This window comes from Porcisia hertigi, chromosome 36, assembly GCF_017918235.1.
Source record: "Porcisia hertigi strain C119 chromosome 36, whole genome shotgun sequence".
NCBI lineage: Eukaryota > Euglenozoa > Kinetoplastea > Trypanosomatida > Trypanosomatidae > Porcisia > Porcisia hertigi.
The window spans coordinates 1353310-1377810 of record NC_090595.1 but is presented as its reverse complement, the minus strand read 5'-3'; the positions used below and the strand labels follow the sequence as shown (position 1 = coordinate 1377810).

General features: G+C 56.9%; 9 protein-coding genes across 9 annotated transcripts; all 9 read left to right on the top strand.

Annotated features, from left to right (window-relative positions):
- Window positions 1-555: 555 nt before the first annotated feature.
- On the top strand, window positions 556-888 carry JKF63_00342 (uncharacterized protein; the record flags this gene model as incomplete). Its single annotated transcript, XM_067896394.1, has 1 exon — window positions 556-888. The coding sequence occupies one exon, from the start codon at window positions 556-558 to the stop codon at window positions 886-888; it is 333 nt and encodes a 110-aa protein (XP_067752551.1).
- An 809-nt stretch (window positions 889-1697) lies between these two features.
- Window positions 1698-2285, top strand: JKF63_00341 (uncharacterized protein; the record flags this gene model as incomplete). Its single annotated transcript, XM_067896393.1, has 1 exon — window positions 1698-2285. The coding sequence occupies one exon, from the start codon at window positions 1698-1700 to the stop codon at window positions 2283-2285; it is 588 nt and encodes a 195-aa protein (XP_067752550.1).
- Window positions 2286-3424: 1139 nt separating this feature from the next.
- On the top strand, window positions 3425-10978 carry JKF63_00340 (uncharacterized protein; the record flags this gene model as incomplete). Its single annotated transcript, XM_067896392.1, has 1 exon — window positions 3425-10978. One exon carries the CDS (start codon window positions 3425-3427, stop codon window positions 10976-10978), a length of 7554 nt encoding a protein of 2517 aa, XP_067752549.1.
- A 797-nt stretch (window positions 10979-11775) lies between these two features.
- On the top strand, window positions 11776-13002 carry JKF63_00339 (uncharacterized protein; the record flags this gene model as incomplete). Its single annotated transcript, XM_067896391.1, has 1 exon — window positions 11776-13002. One exon carries the CDS (start codon window positions 11776-11778, stop codon window positions 13000-13002), a length of 1227 nt encoding a protein of 408 aa, XP_067752548.1.
- A 1269-nt stretch (window positions 13003-14271) lies between these two features.
- On the top strand, window positions 14272-14736 carry JKF63_00338 (uncharacterized protein; the record flags this gene model as incomplete). The annotated part of the gene is made up of 1 exon (XM_067896390.1): window positions 14272-14736. The coding sequence occupies one exon, from the start codon at window positions 14272-14274 to the stop codon at window positions 14734-14736; it is 465 nt and encodes a 154-aa protein (XP_067752547.1).
- A 1141-nt stretch (window positions 14737-15877) lies between these two features.
- On the top strand, window positions 15878-17101 carry JKF63_00337 (uncharacterized protein; the record flags this gene model as incomplete). The annotated part of the gene is made up of 1 exon (XM_067896389.1): window positions 15878-17101. The coding sequence occupies one exon, from the start codon at window positions 15878-15880 to the stop codon at window positions 17099-17101; it is 1224 nt and encodes a 407-aa protein (XP_067752546.1).
- A 1478-nt stretch (window positions 17102-18579) lies between these two features.
- On the top strand, window positions 18580-21054 carry JKF63_00336 (uncharacterized protein; the record flags this gene model as incomplete). Its single annotated transcript, XM_067896388.1, has 1 exon — window positions 18580-21054. The coding sequence occupies one exon, from the start codon at window positions 18580-18582 to the stop codon at window positions 21052-21054; it is 2475 nt and encodes an 824-aa protein (XP_067752545.1).
- A 1059-nt stretch (window positions 21055-22113) lies between these two features.
- JKF63_00335 (uncharacterized protein) lies at window positions 22114-22653 on the top strand (the record flags this gene model as incomplete). The annotated part of the gene is made up of 1 exon (XM_067896387.1): window positions 22114-22653. The coding sequence occupies one exon, from the start codon at window positions 22114-22116 to the stop codon at window positions 22651-22653; it is 540 nt and encodes a 179-aa protein (XP_067752544.1).
- Window positions 22654-23361: 708 nt separating this feature from the next.
- JKF63_00334 (uncharacterized protein) lies at window positions 23362-24192 on the top strand (the record flags this gene model as incomplete). The annotated part of the gene is made up of 1 exon (XM_067896386.1): window positions 23362-24192. One exon carries the CDS (start codon window positions 23362-23364, stop codon window positions 24190-24192), a length of 831 nt encoding a protein of 276 aa, XP_067752543.1.
- Window positions 24193-24501: the final 309 nt, after the last annotated feature.

The window sequence follows — 24501 nt, the reverse complement described above, 5'->3', positions numbered from 1 at the left end:
GAGAATGAAAAGGAGAGCTCCTCCGGCCGCTTCGATGTGTCTTGTTGGGATGCATCTCTCCCTCCTCATTTCTACTGGGAGGAGCTCTTCTCTCTGCCGTCGTCATCGACGCTTCATCGCCTCCGCATGCCCCCTTCCTCTGCAATTGAAGCGTCAATCTGGAGCCACTGCGGCCCGTAACAGGACATGGATCAGGAAATACAGATATCTCGGGTAATGAAGAGGAAGGGGATGGGGACCGAAGAAACAGAAGAAAAAATGCCAGTCGTTTCTCCTCGGACGCGGGGCACACACATCCCCCACTCAAAGAAAAAACCCTAGCATGCCTCCACCTTTGCGCGTTGGAGGGAAGGTACTGAGGAGAAAGCCAGGGTTCAGGCAGACCCCCACATCCCTTAACCCTGTGCACTGCAGTTCAATACCCCCGGAGACTTGACGACTTTCACGCTTTCCCTCTCGCATTTTTCTTGTTGTTCTCTGTACAACCACCAAGTGCGAGCATCGCATTCACAGTCTTGAACCAGCTGTAGCCACAAATAAAGTGAAAACGGAAACATGAATGCGATGAACGTGGCCCCGGAAACAGAAGGTTGGGGGTCCTCTGGTGCCACGGTGGAGAGGGCTTCGCTGCAGTCTTCACTGCAGCAGCTCCATTCCACGCACGCGTCAGCGCCAGCGGATGCTGCTTCATGTCTAGAGCAACTGTACGAGGAGGTGACGCGTGATGTGCGAGCGGCACAGGTCCGTGCGACGGCACTTGAAGAGGAGGTGGACTCTTTCTTGACCAGAGTAGCTAACACGCACGACGCAGTCACCACAGACATTGAGGATGGAAAAGATGCCGTGGTTGAGAAGGTGAAGGCAATTCGACGGGCACGCGGCGACTAACGTATGTCAGACTGATACACGCCTTCCGGTCACTCCTGGGCAATCGGTGAGGCGCAAGCCTCCTCCCCACCCCCTCACCGATTGCCCGTATGTCTGGAAAACACGTGAACTCGCATCTTTAAGTTTCTGTGTGGACTTGCAAACAGCCCTACGGGCAAACCCGAAAGCACACATCCACTCTCTGTTCTGCTGCTAATAGCGACCCGAAGAGCCGCGGCGTGACCAAAGACACGGAACGATCTAAAAGAAGTGATTCGTGGTTGAACGGGGTGATTGCACTTACCTGTCTGTCTTCCACCAGTTCTTCCCTTGTCCTGCGCGCGGGCCCGGGCAGACGTGACGGCTAGCAGCCGCCCAGCCAAGATTTAATAGCTCTGGTCGCGTCGTCTTTGGGGGTCCGCTAGTGAAGCAGGCTTCCCCTCCGCGACGGTCTACTAGCCGAGCATCCTGCTGTACTAGTAGAGGGTTTCACCTTTGTTCTTCCCCCCCATCTGTCGCGTATCCTCGTCCCTCTCCGTACGTGAGCCTACTCTCCATTATCCATGTGTCCCTTTTGTTTTTACGCCTTACTCCCCCCTCCCCCCCTCCTCGCCTGTCTTTTTCGCGCTGTAATCTCCACCTCCACCCCTCGGGCTCTAATCCTTCGATTGGGGAAAGGAGTGCGAGCAAAGCCGCCTTGCAAGACCGGAGGCTGCTGCTTTTGTTGCCGCTGCTCGATCTTCTATACACCTAGATTGTATAGCCATCTTCAGATCTACAGGTATCGGTGTCTTCGGAAACAGGCGCAGTGGACACTACACATCATCATAATGCTACGCTTCACCCAGGCGTTGCTGCGTGTGCAGTCGCATCAGAAGAAGCGTGCGCAGCACCCCAATGCCGGCACGCGCTACGGCCGCGTGTACAACCGCGGTTTCGTTCGATATGGTTTCGGTGGCTTTGGCATGTCTGTCTACACACCCAAGAAGGACCGCACCTTCAAGGTGATGCCGGTGCCTCCTCCACCGCCGGCTACGACAGCTGCGGAGCAGCGAGACATTTATGCTGACAACCGCGGTCTTGTCGCAACGACGCGCACACTGTCCTCAACGTTTCGCATGTTTGCCCTCGAGGACGGCGGTGTCTTCGTGTCGCACCCCTCACACGAGCAGATCATGCGATGGAACCAGCGTGTGCAAACGGAGGATGGGAAGGCAACAGACAGCACGGCCATGGATGAGTACGTGAATTCACGCATTCAGGCCATCATCGCCGACAACACCATTGAAAACACGTCTCTTAGTCAGTGGCGCAAAGCGCATATGTGGAACGTCATCAAGTCTCACGGCAAGCTGCAGCGTCGCTGGGGCACGCCGGACTTCATCACAGGTGCCCGCTCGACCCTGTACAACAAGTGAAGGACCTTCTCCACGAATGCTCGTGCCTTTTTTCTTACCTGTGATTCACCTCGTCTCTCATCTCCAGTGAAAAGAAGAGGTGTATGAATTAGGGTGCACGTTGGCAGTGCGCATGGATGTCGCTTTAAACTGCGTAGTTGGTCTCACCGAGGAGTGAATAATCCACATACCCAAGTCTCAGGTGTTCTCTGAAGGTGAGCAACCGATTCTGGCAAGCGCGTGCACAGCCATTGGATGTTGCTCACTGAAAAAAAAAAGTGGTTTGCGTGATTCGACTAGCGTTGTGGCGCGCACTCTATTTTGATTCCAACCCTTAAAAAAAAAGGACCACGGGAAGGGGACACGCTCCCGTCTCTGCAGGTCGATCTTCCCCCGCCTCCTCCGTGCCTCAAAAGTGGCTACCGGGTGCACATGGGGCACCATCTATGAGCCCTGCCTCTCATCTGACACTTACCAACCCTTCCCACTAACCTTCCCTATTCGGCGTGCCGACCTGGACGACAGTTCGGCAGACCTCCGTCGTCAGCCGTGTGCGGAACAGGGCAGAAGAGAGCCCCTCGCATCTATGATTTGCCTTTTTCTTTGGCCTTTTTTTTTACCCCCTACACCCCTACCTTGCCTCTCATCTCTAATCGTCTTCTATTTGAGTCACTATATAACTTGAGGGTGGTGTGTGTGTGTAGGCTCGATCACCACGAACGCACACACCTACGCTCACAAGCGCCATAGCTGACACTGTATCTTCTTTCTTCTGCTTTGCTAGTAATTTTGTCTAGCGTTGTATCTGCTCGGTTCTATCTAGGCGAGGTGCTGCACTTCATCATCGCACACAGGGGGTCGACAAGGGCACGCCCCACTCATGGAGCTGAAGCTTTTCTTGTTTTACTTGTAGTGCTCTCTATTGTTCATACCCTCGACCGAACACGATAGACATTTGCATGTTTATGGCAAAATCAGTCACTATACGCATATATATATATACTCACACGCACACACGTCATTGTGTACCCCTGCGATACGCTTCACCCTGCCCACATACACACCGGAAGTTGCAAAAAAAAAACACAAGACAAAAACAGAGAGAAAAGAAACAAAAAACATATATGTACATTTATGTGTGTGTGTGTATAAATGTGTAGATGACATCCTACGATATCACCCTAACGGGCAGGGAGCCGGTGCCGATTTCTCGACGGCACGTGGCAGCGCTTCACGCTCTCTTTTTTTTGCTAGCCATCATCAGTACTGCCAGCTTGCGAGCTCCGGTATGGCTGCTTGGAGCCCTGGTTTACTGCTGCAGTCACCGCACCGCATTCCTCGGCCAGCGTCTGTTTCCCGTGCGTCTCTGGAGGGCTCAATTTCTCTTCTTGGTGACCTCGACCGTGTGCAGTATTATTGCCAACACACTCTCAACGCTGCAGCGCAGCCGGACAGGAGTGCGGGTAGTCTTGTGGGGCACTTTGTATCCTCTCTGGGCCCTCCTCGGTGTTCAGCAATGGGACGCTAGGGATTACATCAACACAATTGTGTGCCCGGGGGCTACCACAGTGGTGCTGGGGGCATACCTTCTAATCCTAATGCGCGTTCTCGATTGTCGCGTCCTCTCTCGTAATGAAGGCGCACGCCTGGGCCAGAGTGGGTTGATGCCTCCGCGCTGGGCGGGTGGGGTGCTCACCGTTTCTCGTATCGGCGCCGGATCGCTCCTGTCCCTCTGTGGCTGGGCCACCGCTTGGGCCGCGAAACCGAGTGCGGTCGGCTTTTCTATAGAAGGGTTCACATTTGTGTTCGTTGCAGCTTTCTTCTACGCGGAGCATCTTGCTCGGCAGCCGCGGCACTCCGCAGTGCGCAGTGGGCAGTGGTTAAATCGCCAAATCTCTCACGTTTTCGGAACCGCCGTCGCCATGGCGCTTGTTTTTGTGTGTGCCGCACAGAACAGCGGCTTTTTCTTGTTCACGAATGCACACAGTGACTGGTGTAGGCTTCTTGGCATCGGCCCCGTCGCATGGGACAGCATCGAGGGTCTTCGCTACGTGCTGCAGATGGCCGGTATGACAGGCGTCTTTCTCGGTGCCACAGCCATACACGGCGGTGTGGCGTCGCCAGGGAGTGGCCCTGGAGAGAGCAGCACTGGCGCGGAGGTGGCAGCGGACGGAGAGGCATCTGGCCTACTTGCCGAATGGGATCAACGACTGTTGCGCGCATCCGTGCCAGACGCCTCGTTGACATCGATGTCTGCGCGTGAGGGCGTGCTGAGCAACCGTCACCGGCGATCCTTACAGGTGGTAGCCATTGTGTGTATCACGGCACTGCTTGCGTACGCTGTCCACTACCCCAGTCTCGTATCGATGGTAATATGGCTGATCCACCTCTGCGGCTGCGCTGGCGGGCTGGTTCAGCGACCGATGGCACCATCTTCGGGACTCCGCGTTGCTTTTGTGGGTGTACTGACTTTACTGTGCGGCGCGATTCTCCTCCAGTACATCTGCCAAGCCTTGGTAAGCGATTCCCGCACCGCAGCGTGGGGGCAGTGGGCCCCAGCAAGGCCTGCATTTCCAGACGATAGTCGTGCGGTCGTTGCCCAAGTCGCCGCTGAACATCTTATCGCCCTCCTCCTGGGAGTATACGTGTGCACCACAGGCATCGACTGCGCCGGTAGTGACGGCGGCAGCAGCAGTAGCGCGGACGTGGACGTGGACTCGCGCACCACTGCAGAGCCGCAGTCGGCTGCGATCCGCACAGAGATCTGCGCCGATGCCGAAGGCAGCCCCACAGCAGACTCTGTGCAGGTGACATGGCTTCGCGCGCAACTGCACAACGCCGCAGCGGACCGCAAGAAGCTACACGAGCTGTTTGAAGTCTCCATGGGACGCTCACCACTTGCAGTCGAGCTTGACGCTCTCCTCGCGGCTGTTGTGCAAGAGCGCGGCTCTTACTCGCCGGTCGCATCACGGGGCGGCCTGACAGTGGAGGAGATGACGCAGTTTCTCGCCTGTGGTCCACTCTACACCTATGCAATCATCCTCTGCATGTTTGTTCTCGGCACCAGCGGCGCTGCCATGGATTTTATGCATGCCACGTGTCTGGTTCTGTCGCTCGGCGTCAGCGTGATTGGCTGCAACGCCGTTCTGTACCGAGGGGTGCGCACGGTGCCACCAGTGTGGGTGGTCCTTCTTGTCGGTGTGCAGCTTTGCTACCGCGTCTTTGCCGTCGGCGGCAAACAGGAGCTGAAGCCGGAGCTGCAGCAGCAGCAGCAGCAGCAGCGCATTTTCGCTCCCACACAGCCACCTCTCATCAAACGTGCCTTGCACGACTACGTGGCGTTCATCACCCCCATTGCGTGGGAAGACTGCACGACGTACATTTACACGCAGATTGTGCTCCTGTGGTGTAGCCGATACACGCCACGATGCCTCACGGATTGGACACCCGTGTCTCAGTGCCTCGTCTTCCGCTGCCGCTGGGCGCACTTTTTCCACACAGTGCACCAGGTCGCCAGCGTCGCGGTACTCGCGTGGATCGCTTTGCTGTTGCCAAGGAGCGCAAGCGTCACATTGCTGATTCTGCTTCTCGTCGTCCCGGCTCTCCTGCAGCACCTGCGGTGGCTCGGGCTAGCGTACGTCTGGCATCGCTACCTCGTGGTCGGCTACTGTGGGGTCGTGCTCATGGGCATGCTGACGGCGGAATTTGGGCCGGTGCAGCCGCAGATCCGAAAGCTCCTCCACATCCTCGGCTGCCCATCAGGTGCGGAAGGGCGCTGCGCGCAGGACATCGGTCTCCCTGCAGGCTCCGCCAAGTGGCTCACACCTCTCTCCATTCCCTGGTGGCTGGTTATTGTGCTCACGACAGCATCCGCGGGTCTATACCCTCTGCCGAGCTCGCTAATATCCTCACCAGACGCAACGCCCGCCACTGGCGCATCGAATTCGTCGACTTCCCTGCGTCGACGGGCACTTACATGGGGACTGTGGCTCCTTTCTCGCATGCTTTATTTGGTTCTCCTCACTGGCATTGTCTACACGGCTTTGCAGCGACCGAGCTTGCTCACCGCACTGTACTTGGTCGGCCCGGGACTCGGTGTCTTCCCCTGTTGGACCTTTGGCGTGACTACTGTGCACGTTGCACTGCAGTGCGCGTACCAGCTGTGGTTTTCCCCCGCCTGGCTTGATGCACAGACACGGTTTGGCGTGTCCCTGGCAAAGCTGATTGGTCTGTGGAAGTACTCGTCTGACATGGACGTTGACACAGACCTTCCGTCTACGCTGAGTGTCGCCGCAGCGCCGCTGTTGATTGCGGCCCTTCAATTCTTGCAGCTTCAGTGCGCTTTGCTGGCCAGGTGGAAAGCCGGCGACACGGTGGCCACCGCGTCCACACGAGCACGAGCGTGGTGCCGACTGCAACGGATGTGCGCAACGCACCTATACCTGCTGTTGCTTTTGGTGCTGCTGTTCTTGACGCAGACCATCGCCCTGGGCTGGGGGGTTGGCGCGCTGATCATGGCGGTGTGGGTCTCTGCGGAAGTGCGAGACTGCGGGGTGCTGCAGCGGCGGCGCTGGCTCTTCCGTGCGTTCAAGGCGGCCACTGCTACCCTGATGGCGCTAGCCTTCGTGCTACATTGGCTACACACAGTGTTTCCATTCTTGAGTGCCCTTTCGCTCTACCCTTGGTTCTTCGGCGGCGCCATCGATGGGGAAAAGACGGGTGCGGGGTTAATGGGCGTGTGCTGGGTAGCAGCCGCTGCGTGCGTTGTGCTACGAGTCAGCAGCGGTGCGCCGCGTGACGGAGAAAGTGAGCAACTCCTCTGTCACAGTCACGGGCTGAGCCTCATCGACTCGCTGCGCCACCGAAGCGGGTGGCCACGCGAGCATCACGAGCGCCTTTCAGCACTCCTGTCTCGAATGTCATCTGATGAAGCCCATGTTTTTTTCTCGGAGATCGCCGATACGTTGCGCTGCGACGAAGTACCTGCCGATGAGTCTGACGGGTTGCTTGCTGCGAGTAGCCGAGCTCCGCCAAGTAAGAGCGGTCTTTTCGTGATCGTGGCACGCCTGGTTCCGCTTGTTGCGTGTGGTTCCGTGGCCGTCGGCTCCAAGACGTTGCCACCCTGTGCACTGAGTGTCGCGCTGCTCTTCGCTGGACTGGGCTTAGCGGTTAAACATGCCCGTTTGCATTGGTGCTTTTGGCGGTGGTGGCGACTGGCCGTGGTCCTCTACGCCCTTCTGCCGCTTTTTGCCTTGGTTGCTGCCTGTCCTTACGTGCGCGACGTCATACCAAAGCTACCGCTCTGGGTGGGACTCCTGATTGGCTTGTCCCCGGATGTCTCGCACGTGGACGGCAACGCGCTTGTTTTCTCTCTCAGGCACGTGCTGCTTTTCCTGTTCATTTGGTTGCAAAGTTGCGTGTACAACTGCCCCGAGTTTGGTGAGGCTCTGCTGCGTGATCAGGACGAAGAGCGGCGGCTGGGCGAGGCGCGGCATGCCGTCCTGCAGAAGCAGCTGCTGTTGCACTTGGAGAGGGCAACCCAGGAGGCAGTACGTGTGGACAAAGAAATACGCGCGTACCTCAATGCGCTGCGCGCAGGCAATGATATGGCGGATGCAAGCCATGTGCTCCCAGAGAGAAACGCCGAATGCATGAGGGAAGACAATTGTTGTGAGGCTGATGGGGACAGGTTTTCGGTGTCCTCACATCCGCCTATGATGCCAGGAGTGATACAAGACGAAGAGGGCAGAGTACTAAACTTTGGAGGAACGCTGCCAGGGCCTCCCCTGACTTCTCCCGGCCCAGAGGGCAGGAGCGATGCGGCGCCGCGGTCGGCTTTGTCGACCGATCAGCCGCAGCCATCCTCATTCCTGCGGTGGCGACAGCTCTGTGTTGGGTGGCTGCGACGACTGTGCATCACACTGGCAGCGTATACCTACCACCCCTCCGAATCCCGCCTTTCTTGCGCCGCCGCCGCCGCCGCCGACTCCTCCCCATCAACGATATATTTTCTCACCCAGCACGCGCTGCTCACCGCAGTGCAAATTGTTCTGCGGCATACCGCTCTCGCTCTATTTGTCTGCACACTCGTCAATGCGCTCCTCACTGGGTGCTTATGGGAGCTCACTGGACTATGCTGTGTGATTCAGGTGGCTCTTGCGTACTACCCGAGTGCCCCGCGCGTGGTGTACCAGGGTTTCGGCGTGTATCTCACAGCGGGGGTGGTACTAAAGGCGGCAGTCATGATGTGGACGTCCTTTGAGTGCACAGACTCGTCCATCATTAGGGCGCTCTCTTGGACAGTGCTGCCTTTGAGGGAGCATGGCTGCCGCAGCGCCAACAGCAATCCAGTGAAGGCCAGTAGGTCCTCGTGCTGCACTCTCCGTTATGATACAATTTGGATGGATTTAGTGACGATGGGGGTGCTCCTGTTGCATGATCGAATTTGCATCATCCACGGCGTCTACGTAGAACACGAGCAGCAGAGCAGGGATAATGACAACACCGACATGGCGGTCCTGCACACGAGCTCGGCGTCATTCGGTGAGGGCGCGAGACTGCCCACTACTGTCAAGGCCTCTATGACACCATCCCCTGCACCCGCAGCGCCCCGCTTTCCCTCACCGCTGTTGCAGCGCACGAGCAACCACAGTTCACTCTGCAGCCTTGTTGTCGACTACTACAACAATCTTTTGATTGTTCCCGGTGTTGGGGAGGATTGGTACATCTTCTACACCTCCGTCGACATCCTGGCACTCCTGGTGAGCGCCGTTTTTTACTCTCGTATGGCCGGCAACGACAGCACAACGCTGCAGGATAACGTGTACAACAACCTGCTTCCTGGCCCAATGGCACTGCTGATATGTGTGAACGTGCTGCAGCTTGTCCTGGATCGCATGATGTACGTGCTGCGTTGCATGCGACTGAAGGTGCTCGCCAATGCTGTCTGCACTATCTCATACGCTCTCTTGTACTGGTGGTGGCGGAATGCGGTGGCGGTGTCAGCGCGGGTCTTTGGCAACACGTACTTCATCCTCAAAGTTGTAGCCCTTGTGCTGTCGGTGATGCAAGTGCGCGGCGGCTTCCCAGTGTACCGCCGCGGTGACTCTTTCACGACTCACCCAGGCAGCCTTGTCAGCTACAGCTGTTTCAAGGTTTACCGTGCGCTTCCCTTTCTGTGGGAGGTGTGTACGTTGGTGGACTGGTCAGTTTTACGGACATCTCTGAGTCTGGAGGAGTACCTGACCGTGGAAGATGTCAGCGTGTACATCTACCAGTGCCGAGAGCGCTACCTGGCAAAGCGCCGTGACCGTGAGGAACTTGGGGACGCCGTGGCGCCGTATCGCAAGTGGGCGTTCGGTGTGAGCTACCTCGCCCTGGTATTATTGGCCCTGTTGGGGCCTCTGCTCTACTACTCCACCTACAATCCATCCACCGTGGCAAACCGCGCCACGCATCTCAATCTTCAGCTGTCTTTTTTTGGTGCCTACGACTTCTTCGCAACAACTGTGCATGAGAACGTCACAACGCCGGAAGGATGGTGGGCGTGGATTGAGCGGACTCGCCCCACGCTCGCCTCATATGGTCTCATGGCGGAGAGAAAAAATTTACAGCTGATGGAGTTCACGTCGTGCAGTAGCAACATGTGGATGGTCAACCCGCAGGCCCTGAGGCATGTGTTGGACGGCCTCCGTGCGGCAGTATTGAACAAATCCAGCGCGCACGTTCTGCAGACACTGGAGGTTTCGCGCAGCGTGAGTGATGCAGCCAGTGCGACGACGGTGTCTCAGGTGAACAACTGGCTGATTCCGTGGGACACTGCGCAGGACCTGGTGGCTATCCTGAGCCATGAAATCGATAACACCACGGCAACAGCGGCGGTAAACGCTCAGAGCGGCAGCACCATCGTCGGCACCGCCTCCCTGCCCTTCTTCTACAGCCCGTTTCTCTTTAACCGCGCGAGTCAGCTCAATGGGCTCCCGCTGAACCCGCACTTCCCACATCGCAACCAGCACAACTGCACGCTCGAGTTGAACCACGAGAGGGACGTCGCTCTCAACTCGCTAGTGCGCTACTGGTGCCTGCACTGTGAACCACTCTTCCCCGAAGGCAATATCCCGTCTGAGAACATTAGCAGCGCCGCAGAATGGCGGTGTCTGACGAGAGGCGAGGGATGCAGTGACTTCAACTACGAGGATGTCAGCAACAAAAGTGGCAACCACGTGGCGCAGGTGCCCATGTACATTGTGGTCGTATCGGACACGGTGGTCATTGGCATCTCGTTCTTGAAAGGCATCGGCATCGTAGCTATCTACACCACGCTCGTATTGGCTTTTGGCCGGTTGCTTCGATCGATCCTGGCTAATCAGGTGAGCACTTTGCTCTACTCTAATATGGCCAACCCAACTGTCCTGGAGAACATGGTGCGGTGCATCGGAATGGCTCGAGCGTACGGCGACCTGCGGCTTGAGCACACTATCTACATTGAGCTTGTAGATTTGCTCCGATCTGCGGAACGACTGTCAAGTGTCACAGGGTCGCTACGCTGCTTGTACACAGACGCGGGTCATGAGGACTTGTTCCAGCTTGGCCATGTGCGGCGGCGTGACAGCCGTCGTAATCCGTCACAGGGGGCACATGAGGGAGTGGCTGGCGAAGGCCATGACACCACCGGGGTGCCGTCGGCTGTGTCACAGCCGATGCGCGCCAGCTAGCGGGGGTGAAACGAGGTGCAGGGCGGCACCGTTTTTTTCTTCATCTCTCTACGCGTCACTCCATACTCCATCCCCTCTCTCATTGATTTGGCATCGCTGAGTGTATGTGTGTGTGTGTGGCAGCTCTTTTCATCTTTCCCTCCCTCCTCCCTCCCTCCAACCGAATTTCCTTTGTGCTGCAACTGCTTCTCAAAGATCGAACTGTCTTTTCGATGATGGCCCTGCCTGCTCCACTCTCTACAGTCTTCCTCGTGTTATCGGGATACAGGAAGAGGGGTGACGCTGCACACACTTCCCGTGTCAGGGAAAAAGTGGCAGGACTACACTCTCCATCCGGCCAGTGCATTCGCCTTTTTTTTAAGTGAAAAGCGAGAAAAAATCAGGCGGGGGTAACTCACCTGATGGGAATGAGAACGTGAAGATGCAGTGGATCCCTCCCCTCCCCCTCCCCCTCTCGTCTGCACTGAATTCTACAGAGAGGCAGCAGCCAAAAAAAAAAGTCCCCCTTCCCCCCTCCCTCCATCTTGTCCTCTACGAATCTCTCACTTTTGTGTCTGTTATTCCTCACAGGACGTGCACTGGAGGTCAACAAACATATTTTCCCCTTCCGTGTGTCGGTCGGCATCTACTCCGTCTGTGTGTGTGTGTATATGTGTTGCGTCGCTTTCTTTTGTTGCTGTTTTAGCTGACACGACGACCCATCTTAACGCCGTGCAGACCTTCGCCCGCACTTGCCTCACAACGCGCAGTGGCCGAGTTCAAAGATTCCCCCCCCCCCTACACACACAGCACAGATCATGTCTTTCCACCCCAACACGCAGGCGCGGCTGAACCGCATTGCTCCACAGCTGCGCCCTGCTGGCGTCCACGGAGACCTGACAGAGCCCACGGTCGGGGAGGTGCTGTCGAGCTACAACCCGGACGGCGTCACCACTCCGGTTCACATCCGCTCTTTTCACCACCGCGGCTACGATGTCGGTGAGCAACGGCGTCACTGGGGCCTTGCGAAAGATGCCCCAGTGGACCCCCAAATGCGACACGGTGTGAAGCGTAAGGAAGAGGATGGCGCCGATGGGTGTCTGCGGCCGGAGATGTACGCGAACAAAATGACTGCGCTGCTGGATGCCGAGCGCGAGACTCACTACCTCAGTAGCCGTCGCAAACCCCTTGGCCACGCCCCCGTGCCACAGGATCCAGTGCCAGTCCCCTTTGGCGGCTTCGGCATTTCACAAAAGAAGGATGAGTCGATACAGTCGTTGTTGGCAGGCTATCGTGTCGTGGAAGTGTTGCACCCCGCCGGTGAACAACTGACGCGCAACTACGACTGGGAGAGTGCCGGCATCGACCCGACCCAACACCGCTTTGGCAAGCCCTCTGCAAAGGTCGATAGCTCAATGGCCTCGGCGCTGCGCAGCGCCCCTGCTACGCAGCTGGTGTCTAAGTTAGCGAAAGACTACAAAACCACAGTTGCAAAGGAGCTGAGCAAGTCGAAGAGCTACGGCTTTGATGATCCTGCTGAGTGGGACGAAAAAAAGCGTGGGCACATCACCAAGATTGGTGCAACCGGCACGGCGTCGAGCCACTTCCAAACTGAGCAGCCAAGTGTGCGCGAACTAATGTTGTCCTGGGCGGAAACGGCGCCCGGATCTGGAACTGACAAAGCCGCGTCCGTCAAGGCCAGTCAGCAAGGCCTCTCCAGCTCTGCCGATGCACAAGTGGCTGCTAAAAGCGAAGCTCCTGCCGATCCCTCTGCAGCCAGTAGCATGTCTCTGGCTCGGACGCTCAACGATGACGTCCACTCGCATCAACTGATCTATCCCTGCCACTACGTCACGCTCGGAGTTGAGTCAAAGTATTTCGCTGGAGGTCGCTCTCTCGAGGACATCCGCCGGCTGAGTCACAAGTGCGGCTTCGGACTTTCGGACGCCGCCATAGATACTGTGTTCTCGCTTGTAGCGAAGGGCGGTAGCACGTGCAGCATCGAGGAGTTCAAAAACGAGGCGCGCGCAAAAGGGTACATGTAAGAAAGTGCGGAGTGAGGAGGAGGAGGGGGAATCGGAGAGCGGGTGATTTGCGAATACGAGGAGAAAGTCTGAAGGATCTGCTATACGAGTGTGCCAAGGGAGGTGTTCATATGGGGGAGGGAGGGAGGGGGGGGGCGTTGCCTGGGTGACAAAAGAACACGCGAAACGAGGATCAGCTCCCGAGCTCTACTGCGATATCGCCCTACCCAATTCTTTCCTCTTCCCCCCCCCCCTCCCTCGCTCATCTTCATCGACGTCTTCAGTCCCTCCCCTCGTATGTCCCCCTCCCCCTCCCACACTCCCCCCTTGTCTCTCTCGAGTAGTAGGTTACAGGGAGTAGACAGTTATGTACAATACTTTCTATTATGTGGCAAAGAAGAGGTGGTGATGGTAACAGCGCAGTGTGCACACGCACTTCGGTGGTCTTACAACCCCCACGTTTTTGGTGTGTGTGTGTGTGTGTGTGTGAGGTGCGCCGGCTTCTCTCTTGTCGGTTTCCTTGTAGCTCATTGAAGAAGAAAATATGTACCTCCATCGCTGACTCGCGTACAAATTGCTCATGCATTTTTGGTTCGGAGCACCGTCTGTTTCTCGGTAGATGACTAGCTCGGACAGGAGGAGGATGAACAGAGGGGTGGCATTTAGAAGTGTGCGGCCAGCACGCAGTCCTCCATCCCCTGCCCACGAGTTTTCTTCGCACGTCAATAGAAGGGTGCAGCGGCGACAGGTGATACCTCCTACGAAGTCATTCAAGGACCCCAGCAACTCTACTACAACAAGGCGTCTATGAAGTTTCTTTGCTCACATGTATCCGCCCACAATCATTTTCGCATCCCTCCCTCCTTTCCTCCCCCCCCCGTCTCTGCGTGCTCGTCAAAGCGGATTCGCTTGTTCGCATTAGTTGTAGCGCACGTCACTCGCCACGCTGCGTTCCCCCCCCCCCCCGAGGGAGGACTCATTTACGTTTCTTGTTCTTCCCCGTCTCGATTGCAGAGCATGCTTTGCACCTCCCTTTAACCTCTAGCGTCTCAACTCTGCCACGCCACAGACCCCACCACCGCCAATAGTACATCTGTATATACACATATACATGTAATACAATATATACCTTGTATTTGGTATACACATATCTTTTCAAAAAGAAACAAGCTGGTGCGGTCGTGTCGCCATGGTTTTTCCTCTTCCAGGACGTGTAGGATAGTCAAGACACTTTTTGATAGCGTGCGTACGCCACACACACACACACACACACACACACCGTCGTACGCAATGTTCCGTCGATCCACCACCCGGCACATAAAACCGTACTTGCATGCATTCTCCCCTGGCGCGCGTGCGTCCGAGAAAGGAATGATGTACCGAAACAGCTACATGAACGCACACGCTCAGGTTGCCTCGATCCAGAATACGCACCGAACCCAGAGGGAGAGGACAATCTTCATGTTACTGCTGCTGCCCGATCAGGTGTTCCTCACCGCAGTGGTCGTCGCCGCTGGTATTGTGGCGGTGGCGGTCGCGTTTCGTCAGCAGCCCTTCACCACAAACGTGAATAAGGACCGCTGGCTTGCCGGCGGTATGAACCCGCACGAGCAGTACGAGCGCAACGCCACAATGTCACAAATCTTCGAGATGCATAAGGAAGCTATCGACAACACGCGCGCTGAGCTTACACGGCCAGATGTCTTCAGTGCACCTAGTGGCTATCATAGCCTCTCTGGTGTGTACAACCCCTAGGGAGTGAAGTTGTTACGGTACTAATTGGGAAAAAAAAGGGCACTGATAGTGCCCGGGGGACTGCCGCGTGATCTGCTGGGGTGGCGGGGGCCACCGGTTGTGCTTTACCCCCGCTTCCATCTCACCAATCTCTTCTGCTCTGCCTGCTTTATATATATTTTTTTACCTTCGCTCTGAAAGGGTCCTCCCATTTTACTTTGTCGTGTGAGTCGTCACGTTGCGTTTCTTCTTTACTCTCTGGCTTGTGCGGTTGCAAGAGGAGAATGCGTATCTGCGGGCAGACGTGGATTTTTATCTTGCGTAGCCATATGTTTATCTAGATGTTTGCCACAGTGAGTTCCAGGGTTGAGGTGAAGGTCCTACGTATAGGACCACTGCAGACCAGCGTTTGCTCGCAATAAAGATGAGAGCGATGTGGATGGGAAGATGGAGAGAGGCGCTGTGCGTTGCGAACCCCTTTCTCTCCTCTCCTCCTCACGGCAAAAATTGCCTTTTTTCTTTTTTATATTGCGTCGTGTATTTGATCGTTTCTTTTTTTTTTCCCTCTCTATCGTTCTGTCTCCGCATCTTCACGTACTGGCGAGCTCACTTCAGCGGGACGTGTGTGTGAGTGATGATCGCCAGGTTTTCGATGGCGTTGACGCACCGATGTCCTGCCTCTCCTTCAAACGGGAACACAAACAGAGAGAGAGGTCAAGGGTGTGAGTCATCCATGGAGAGCCCTCAATGTTGTCGGCGACGTGCACATCGTAGATGGAGCGAGAGAGAGCGCGCCCCCTCTCCAGCTGCCTCCTGTCTTTCTGTATTCTTTCCCCGTTTGCCTGGTTGTCTCTTCCCCCCCCCCCCTAGCACCCTCGCCAACTCCCCTCACCGCATCACCCTTTCCCCTTCATACTTTTCTTATCCTTGTTTCTCCACGCTCCCTCTTACGTGGTCTATCTCGGCCCTCTTTCTCTCCTCTTGCTGCACTTGCTACTCATCTTTTGGTGTGGCGGCAGTGTGCCACACGCCTGTCAGTGTGTGAAGGCTTGTGCCCATCCACCCCATCCAAACGATTTTTCTTTTGGTCGCGCAGTTTTTTTTTCTCTCTCTCTCCACATCTTTTCGTGATTTGTGATTATCGACGAGAGGAAGTGTCGTGATGACAAAAACTGCCACTGATGTACAGAGCGTGGTGGTGGACGTTGGCACACGCAACACTCGCCTAGGCTTCAGCGGCGAGGAGGCACCCCGCACGCTTCTCCGAAGCTGTGTAGGACTCCCTCGTGCCCAACGGCCGCGCCCAACGCTCCTGCAGCACCCACTCAACTTTACTGCTGGTGATGCAGCCTACGAACAAAGTGAACTGCTGGCACTAACGTATCCCTTGAAAGCAGGTCACGTGTGCGACTACGACGCGCTTGAAAAGCTTCTGTTTTATGCACTCGTGGAGGAGGCCCGCATCATCCCAGACACATCGTCATTTCTTTTCCTTGAGCCCGCTAGTCAGTCTCGACCCGACCGAGAACGCTTCTGCGAGCTGCTGTTCGAGTCCTTCAACATTCCTCTCGTCGGTCTGCTGACAAACACGGCCGCCACGCTCTACGCGAGTGGACGCACGAGCGGGTTGGCACTTGATAGCGGCGCGGGTTACACCTGCGTTGCCGCTGTACAGGATGGGTACACTTTAGCGCACTCGGTGCGGTTGTCCCCTATTGCTGGCGACGTGCTTACCGATGAGCTTTTTGCAGCGCTGCGAGCAGCGGGCTACCCGCTCTCCACTACCACCGATCGCGACACTGTGGAGGCCGCAAAGGAAGCTTTGTGTCGGGTATCTGCTGATGTGAAGGCTGAGGAGGCTCGGCAGGTTGGCATGCACGACCAGCCAGACCCAGCTGACGGGTTCGTTCTGCCCGATCAAGAGCGCCTTTTCTTACTTGAGCACGCCTACAAAGTTCCCGAGGCGCTCTTCAACAACAAGTACCTCACCTACACCACCGCTACGGAAGCAGAGCTTCCCACCACCCCGACAGGGTACTCGCGGAGCAACCCTCTTGTGAAAAAGGCTTTAGGCGGCTGGGTAGGTATGCTAAGCGATGCCGCTGCCTCAGCCCCGTCGTTTTTGAAGAAGATGCTCTACGAGAACGTTGTCCTTGGCGGCGGTAACACCCTTTTCCGTGGCACAGAGCAGCGCCTGCAGCGAGAAATCGCTGCCGTTGCGCCTCCGGAGGCTCGGGCCACCTCCGTGGCGTTCCCCGAGCGTGGGGCAGCAGCGTGGATGGGGGCGTCCATTTGGGGTTGCAGTAGCGTCTTCCCCGACACGTGTCTTGCTAAGGCTACGTACGATGAGCATGGCAGCAGCGTCGTGCATCTTCACACGCAGTAGGAGGTTGTGCTGGCGGAACGGACGGCAGCTGTCGCGCGGTGGGGTAGGAGGAAGGGGTGGGGCAAGGACAGCATCTGTCTCCGTATACGCTACAGAATATCTCAACCCCCTGGCGACTACCGTCCTCGTGCAGCAGCAGCAGCCCATGTCTTGGCCCTTGAAAAAGCAACAACGCACTGCCTGTGCCACTTTCCCTTTTGCTGTTTCTGGGAGACCCGCATGTAAATTATTATGATCGGCATTTTTCTCTTGTTTTCTCCTGCTCTGCGAAGTGGACAGGATGTCGTGTGGCCCTGTGTTCGTCTGTGTGTGTGTGTGTGTCTGTGTGTGTGTGTGACCTCGCGTAGCACACAACAAACACACACGTGCCGTTTTAATCACACCGATTATAAAATCAAGAGAGCGATCAAAAAAAAATTGAGGGGTGTGTGGGGCGAAACACAGGTCGGTGATTTCCCGCACCTCACGCGGTAGGGCTTTGGCTTGTGTGGTCAAGTGGGTGAGCGCCACGTTTAATTATTTTGGCGCTTCGCCACACTGACCGTGAGCGATGCCCCCTCCCCCATCCTGGCAGTTGTAGAGCTCTCTGCACGCCTAAGCCGCCATGCAGCCCCGTGAAAGTTCCGAGTAGTTGCCATGTGCACATCCAGGTGGAGCATGTGCGTGTCCACACGAGGGACTCGGGGGGGGGGGGAGGGAGGGTGAGTGAGTGGGGCTCGCTGTAATGACTGAGGTGCAAGTGGCTACCCATGTGTATCGGCGGCGTTTTTCCATAGCGTGTTTTTGAGTGTTCCGATCACCTCCTCGGGCTCGACTTCGCTATCCCTATCCCCCTCCTCCCTTCTCACAAGAATCTAATTGTTTTCTCTCTTCCCCACCTCCGTTGCTTTACGCCCCATCCCTTTGTACGCACACTTACATGTATCCACGTGTATGCCAGCTCTTGGTTCTCTCCTGTTTTTATTTTTATAGGATATAGAGGTGCAACAACACGAGCGCGTGGTTGACTACTTCGGGCACATTTCCCAATAATGCGAAGCTCGCTGCTCTGCAAACCAACGCTTACTCATATTGCATAGAGCCGCAAGGGAAGGCGAGAGAGAGGCGGGTGTATAGGTGAGGAGCAGCAGAGAACACCTCCCTCAGCACTGTCAAAGCGTTTCTTTCTCGCCGTCTTTTCTCCCCCCCCCCTGCCTCTCCCTTCTACTGTAGGCTCGCTAGCGGTTGTTTGTTTGAGCTCACGATAAGCCTTAGTAGGACAACCGAAAGACAGCGGCGTTGTGAGCGTGTGAGTGGGGGCGGGTTCTCACAGTAGAGTCTGACGTCTAAGGGGGAGGGAGAGGAGGGGGGGGGGACGACGCCGTTCACATCTCTGATCACCGCGGCACCTGCCAGCGATTCCGGATCGAAGTGGTCCTTGTGCCGCGCACTCGAAGCCGATCTTCTTTACCCCCTTATAATCGCTCTCAACGTGCATCATGTCTCGTGCAAGAGAGGCCGTGAAGCTTGCCTTCTCTTCGACCATAACGTTGCCGAACATTCCCCGCATCGCTGCGGATGAGAAGAGCCGACAGAAGTATCACAGCGAGTACGACAAGTATGAGCCAGAGCTGCGACGCCATCACTTGGGAGCCGCAGAGACAACTAAAACGATTGGACTCAAGGATGTCCCAGCAGAGTTTGATCGCACAGTGCCCTCTCCCCTCGGCCCCACCGAGGCAGAGATGGAGTATGGGCGAATCTGTGAGAAAAGGAAGGCGCAGCGCCAGCGCAAGGGAGCCCGCACGGCAGGAGTCCGCTTAGCCCCAACCATGAAGTCTCCACGTCTGACACCCATGCCGCGAAACCTCACCTTACCGCGGCCGCCCCAGTCTGCAGCGATAGAAGACGAGCCCCAGCAGAGGGGCTCCCTCTCTGCCTCTTTCCGGTCTAGTGCATCCGGCACCCACGCCACGTCAGCCACCGCCGCCCCAGTTCCTCCTGCAGTGAGCGAAGAGCCCACCGGACCCACAACTGTCGAGGTCGATGGGACGCACACCGTAGGTGCTGACGTAGTCGTGACCACACTGGCGCATACACCTCAGCCTCCCCCTGCACTTACAAGGCAGAAGTCCGCAACCGTCACCACACCCACGAGTCAGCTGCGCGCACGCACCGCCCCTCCGCGGAAAAGGTCGCAGTCTGCAAAAAGTCTTGGACAACGAAGCGGCCGCTCATGTACTCCCCTTAACGGCGTGACGGAACCTAAGCCGCGTCATCCATCTCCGGCCGTGGGTGCGGTTTTATCCTCCACGGCCCCCCCCCCCACCCCCCTCCGACCCTCCAGCGCGTTTAGAGTACATGGGCCGCCTACCGCTGAATCCACGGCACGCTTGCTGCGTGTGCTGCTCGACCCGCCGCAGAAGTACGTCAGCTCCCTCCGTCTTGATGTGTCCTCTTTTGACCTCAAGTGGCTGCGGAACGGCCAGTCCGCGCCTCATCAAATGGTCACCATTTCGAGCTACTTCAACGACGACGCGGCATCGCGGCAGTCTCGCATCAACTCACCGCGCTCCGTGATTACTCTCCTGGAGAACGGCGTCTTGCCCCAGGACTGGAACCCGAAAAGCTATGCTGCTCCCGCTGCCACAATGAGCGCTTTTGGTGATATCGAACAGGAGGCCTCTTCACTACAGTCTGAGATCTGCGCACACCGCCGCGCACACGTGCAGGCCAAGCGCGATGCAATTCGCAGAGCCTTGCAGGATAGCTACTCGTCGCTATGCGCACAGGTACCCCTCAACGAGCTCGTCAGTTGGTACCGTGATCTACGCCAGGACGACACGTTGCCTAACGCCGCACTTGAAACTGAAGAGCTGACACTGGAAACGGTGGCGCAGCAGCGGCCGGTGCGACAGCGGTGGGTATTAGAGGGCAACAAGCCCCCCATGGCCCGAGAGCTGCAACTGATCAAGAAGTTTCAGGGGCGCCAAGAGGCCACGGCACAGCGGAAACTCCACGAAGGGGTGGAGGTGGATGTGTGGCGACGGAACAAGATGCAGGCAGAACAGGAAAGCCGCCAACCTCAGCAAATCCGCCTAGAGGCCCACCTCGTCGAACGACAGCGCCGGGAAGAAGAGTACCAACGAGAGCTGCAGTCCCGTCTTGAAAAAGCAGAAGCCCGCAACGCCGAGCGCGCGGTGGCGCGCGAGAAGCAACTGCGGAAGCTGCAGCAACAGCGCGAGGCACAAGAGGCAGAGCGGGTACGCCGGCTGGAGCGCAACATGGCGGCGCAAGAGGAGCAAGCTGCCGCGCTAGAGAAAAAGCGGCGCGAAAAGGAGGCCAAAATAGAACAACTGCGTGCGATGCGCGAAGCACGGCTTGAAGAAGACCACCGCAGGCTTGTAGAAAAGCAGCAGCAAGTCGCATATTTGCGGGATTTGGCGAAGCGGCGTGCCGCGGAGGCGGAAGAGGCCGCGCGGCAGGCCGCCCTCGAGCGTCAGCTGCAGGTCGAGGAACGCCTGCGAGAGCTTCAGGCTCGCCGGCGGGAGGAAGCCGTGCAGCGGATGGTTGCAGAAATAGCACACCATGAGCACCTCAACGAAATTCGCTCCCAAGCACTAGCCAGGGAGGAGATGCTCAAGGCTACTGTCGAGGGAAAGAATCGTCAAAACGAGGAGCACTATCGCACTGCTCGGTTGCGCCAGCTGGCAGATATAATGTGGCGCCGCGAGGCTCACTGGGAGGAGGAAGAGGCCAAGGCGTACGCGGTGCTGCAGCTGCAGCGCATAGTAGAGTTTAGAAAACTGTACACAGTTGCTCAACTCCTAGAAAAACGCAAGGCTGCTGAAGCAGTGGTGCGACAACGTGAACTTATGCACGAGCAGGCGATGCGCTCTCGCGATGAGTTGCGGGCTCAACGGGATCTCTTGACGGAACGAATAGCAACCTTGCCTCAGAAAACGTGGCGTTAAAGAGAGACGTGCCTGTGCAGTCTCGTGGAGACCATTGTGTGGCACTGCTCTGAGCTGAAGTCGCGGCTACGAGAAAAATCACACTCCCCTAGATCATATTACTTCACCAGTGTATGGAAAGGGGGTAAGGAGAAGGGGGGCGGGGGAGGAGGCGTTGTTGGTTGAGTCGGTTGAGTATTTGTACTTTTCTCTCTCTCTCTCTCCCTCCCCCCCCCCCCACTACCACCACCACCCTTTGGGGGGAGGAGGACGTTGACTTTACGAATGTAATGTGTGCATGTAAACACATGTAGATATCACCATGTAATCTAGACAGGGTCTCTCACTATGTATTATGGGTCTGTTTTTACTCACTTCAGTACAAAAAAAAAGAAGAACAACAACTTGTCTTCATCTCCAGGCGTGTGTACGGATGTGGTCCGCCCCCCTCCCCTCCCTCTTTTTACCACCACCCCGTTATTTTTTGGGCTTTTCATTTTTCGTTGATTCCCACTTTCTTGTTGTCGTAGACTAGTGAGAAGCCCACGATTACTCATGCGCCCCCCACCACCACAAACACAAACACACGCACCACAGCCACCCCCTCGAGGCCTCCGTCAAGTCTCAGAGGGAGAGGTAGGGAGATGAGTGCGACTGCACTACAGAGCTATTCCGTTTTTTTTGTGGTTTGTTTGGTGAGCCTCCGAGTTGCATCAAAACGCATTCAATCCCCCACCTCCCTCCCCCCAAACATCATCATCTGTGCGGCCCCTCTTCCTTTCGCCAGCTTCACTCCCTGCGACTCCCCTCGTCTATCTTGCTCCTCACAGCCTGGGCGTGTGTCTACCCCTTCCCCTTAGTATCACGTCTCTCAACTCTCTCCATATTTGGCGCACACGGTGTTGCATCACCCTCGTCGCGTCTCGATACCTTCACTGCTTGAAAAATCGACTTACACTACCGCCACACACATACACACACACACACACACAACTATATATCTACACACGTGCGTACATACATAGACCCTCTACTAGGGTGTAATAGCACTCCGGGACCCGTTTCTCCCATATTGTGACCATGGAGGAGGATCGTGTCAGGCAAGAGCGTCTGGCAGAGCGAGGTGCATCAGGCCTCCCCGCCTTGCCGGGAAGCGCGCAGCAGGCTACTTCCATTGCTACGCCGACTCACTCGTTTGCCAACGTTCAAATGCGACCAGAAGGGCAACGGTACGGCGATGCGGACCTGGTGCCCGGCGGCAGCCTCAGTGGCAACGGGGGCATGATGATGAATGAGCGCAACTTTCGGGGACCAGGAATGCCCTATGCTTCACCTTGTGCTCCGGGAGGAGGCGAGCCAGCCCTGAGTTCAGCCGACGCTTACGCCCGGTTTGATCCCATGTTTCCTGGTCAGGTGCCCCCGGGCCGCGATCGGGGCGGCCTTGGTCGTGGCCGGTGGGGGCAACCCGCACCTCCTCTGCCAGGAGAGCCCAACAACGATCTTTTCTGCCCTCCGCAGGGCCGCCCCGGGGAGCCTTTTGGTGGCCCTGGTGGTGGCCAGTTCGGGCCGCGCCAGGGCGATAGTTACACCGGCTGGGGTAGCGGTTCTCCGTGGGCGTAAACGCCGAAGACATATCACAGAGTGGTGGTGGAGGGAAGGGATGCTCTTGTTTTGCCTCTCTGTTGCAACAAGCTGCCTCATCCGTTTCCGTCCTCCCCCCGCCCCGCCCCCCCCCCCCCCACCACCACCACCACCACACCAACTCGCTTTCCTTTCACGTGGCTTCGCCTCCTTCTGCTTTGCTCAATACACGTGTCTTCTCGCTCGCCTTGGCTGCCGTTTTTTATATTCTTTGCGCCTTTCACGTGTTTGTTTATCGGTGGGTGTCTGCGCATTTTGGGGACACTGTTAGCTGTGTCGCTTCATTTGCTTTTCCCCTCCGCCCCACCCCCCAACCCCCACCCACCACCGTGGATCCGTGTTCTACTCAAATGAAAAGCCAGTGCGTTCGTATTCCTAAACTCTCGCTGCCATCCTCGACTGAACGCGCAATTCGCTGACTTGAGTACGCTCGAAGCCGCCGCCGCCGCCCCACCCCGCACCTTCTTTACCACTCTACCCCCGCCGACACACCCGCACGCACACACACACACACATGCAAACATCTAGACTTCCCTTCTGTGGCAATCCTCTAGCACCATCTCCTCCTCGTAATCTTTCATTCTCCCTTCTTCGCCTTTGTATACTCTGCAGGGCTCACCAACACTACTTTGTTAACCTTCACCCCACCCTGCCTCCTCTCTTTTTCTATCGCTGGTGGTGCGTTTGATGGTTTCATATCTGGAAGGTCAGGTGACGCGGGATGGGCGCAGACGGGCGCCGCGTAATCTCTTCGGCGCCAATTACCGAAAACCGTTCCCGTGGGTTCGCGTTGGCATCGGGCTGGCCGCGATAGCGGTGGCGGCGGACATGGCCTACCGCCGCATGAGCTACGTGTCTCCGGAGGAGCAGTTTATCCGGAAAATCAAGATTCGCCCCTATGGCGTCATGGGCACGCAGATGACACTTCAGGGAAGCCTGCGGCAGGAGGGTCCGAAGCCGGACGACACCACGGTGATCACGGATCCGTGCGATCTGATGCACATCTTCACCTCCGCCGCTGGCGCGACGGGCACATCGGGTGCCATCTACAAGTGGATAGGCCTCACCAAAGCCTTCCCGGACGATGTAGCCATGGCGATGAGCAAGGTAGGTGATGCAAAACACCACCAGTACGGCCTCAAGGACAGCGAAGCTGGCGAAAAGCACGTGATTCACGTATCCGCTCCCGATTTTCGCGTGGGCGCTTGGTCAGAGCGTGAGGCAGCCATCGAACTGTCGCGGGCCTACCGGAATCTGCTCCATGAATTTGTCATTAGCAAGTGTAACACGCTGCGCATGGTTCCCCTTTCGGAAGGTGTGCAGGCCGGTTCGCTGTACAACCAGCTTCCGGCCGTCACTCACTCAGCACTGATCATGGGGTTTGAACAGCTTCACCTTTTCGACAAGGAGTACGTGCTGCGGGACGACAACCATATTGAGTTGTGCGTTTTCATGAATCGTGAGTGGGACATGTTCAACAAGGCCTTTGAAAACTTGCCTGTGGGACCAACAGGCTGAGCAGGACGAAAGGCTGCCACACATAACATCTAGGCTTGTCTACGCGAGGTCTATTTCCTGACCTCCCGCGTCCTTTAACCTCTCTGCATGTTTCCCACATGGGTCGGGCGCTGATGCATCCCTCTCGCCACCTCGCTGTTGTTGTTCGACTGGCGTTTGATCGTTCCCACCCAGCCACTCCCCCGCTCCCCTCCCCCCGTGTTCACACAGAGATGCGCCAGCTTATTCCGCCGCGAGTGAGTGGATCGCAAACTCTTGAAATGAAATGTCGGGTAACTTCTCCCTCCCTCCCTCCCTCTTTCACACACT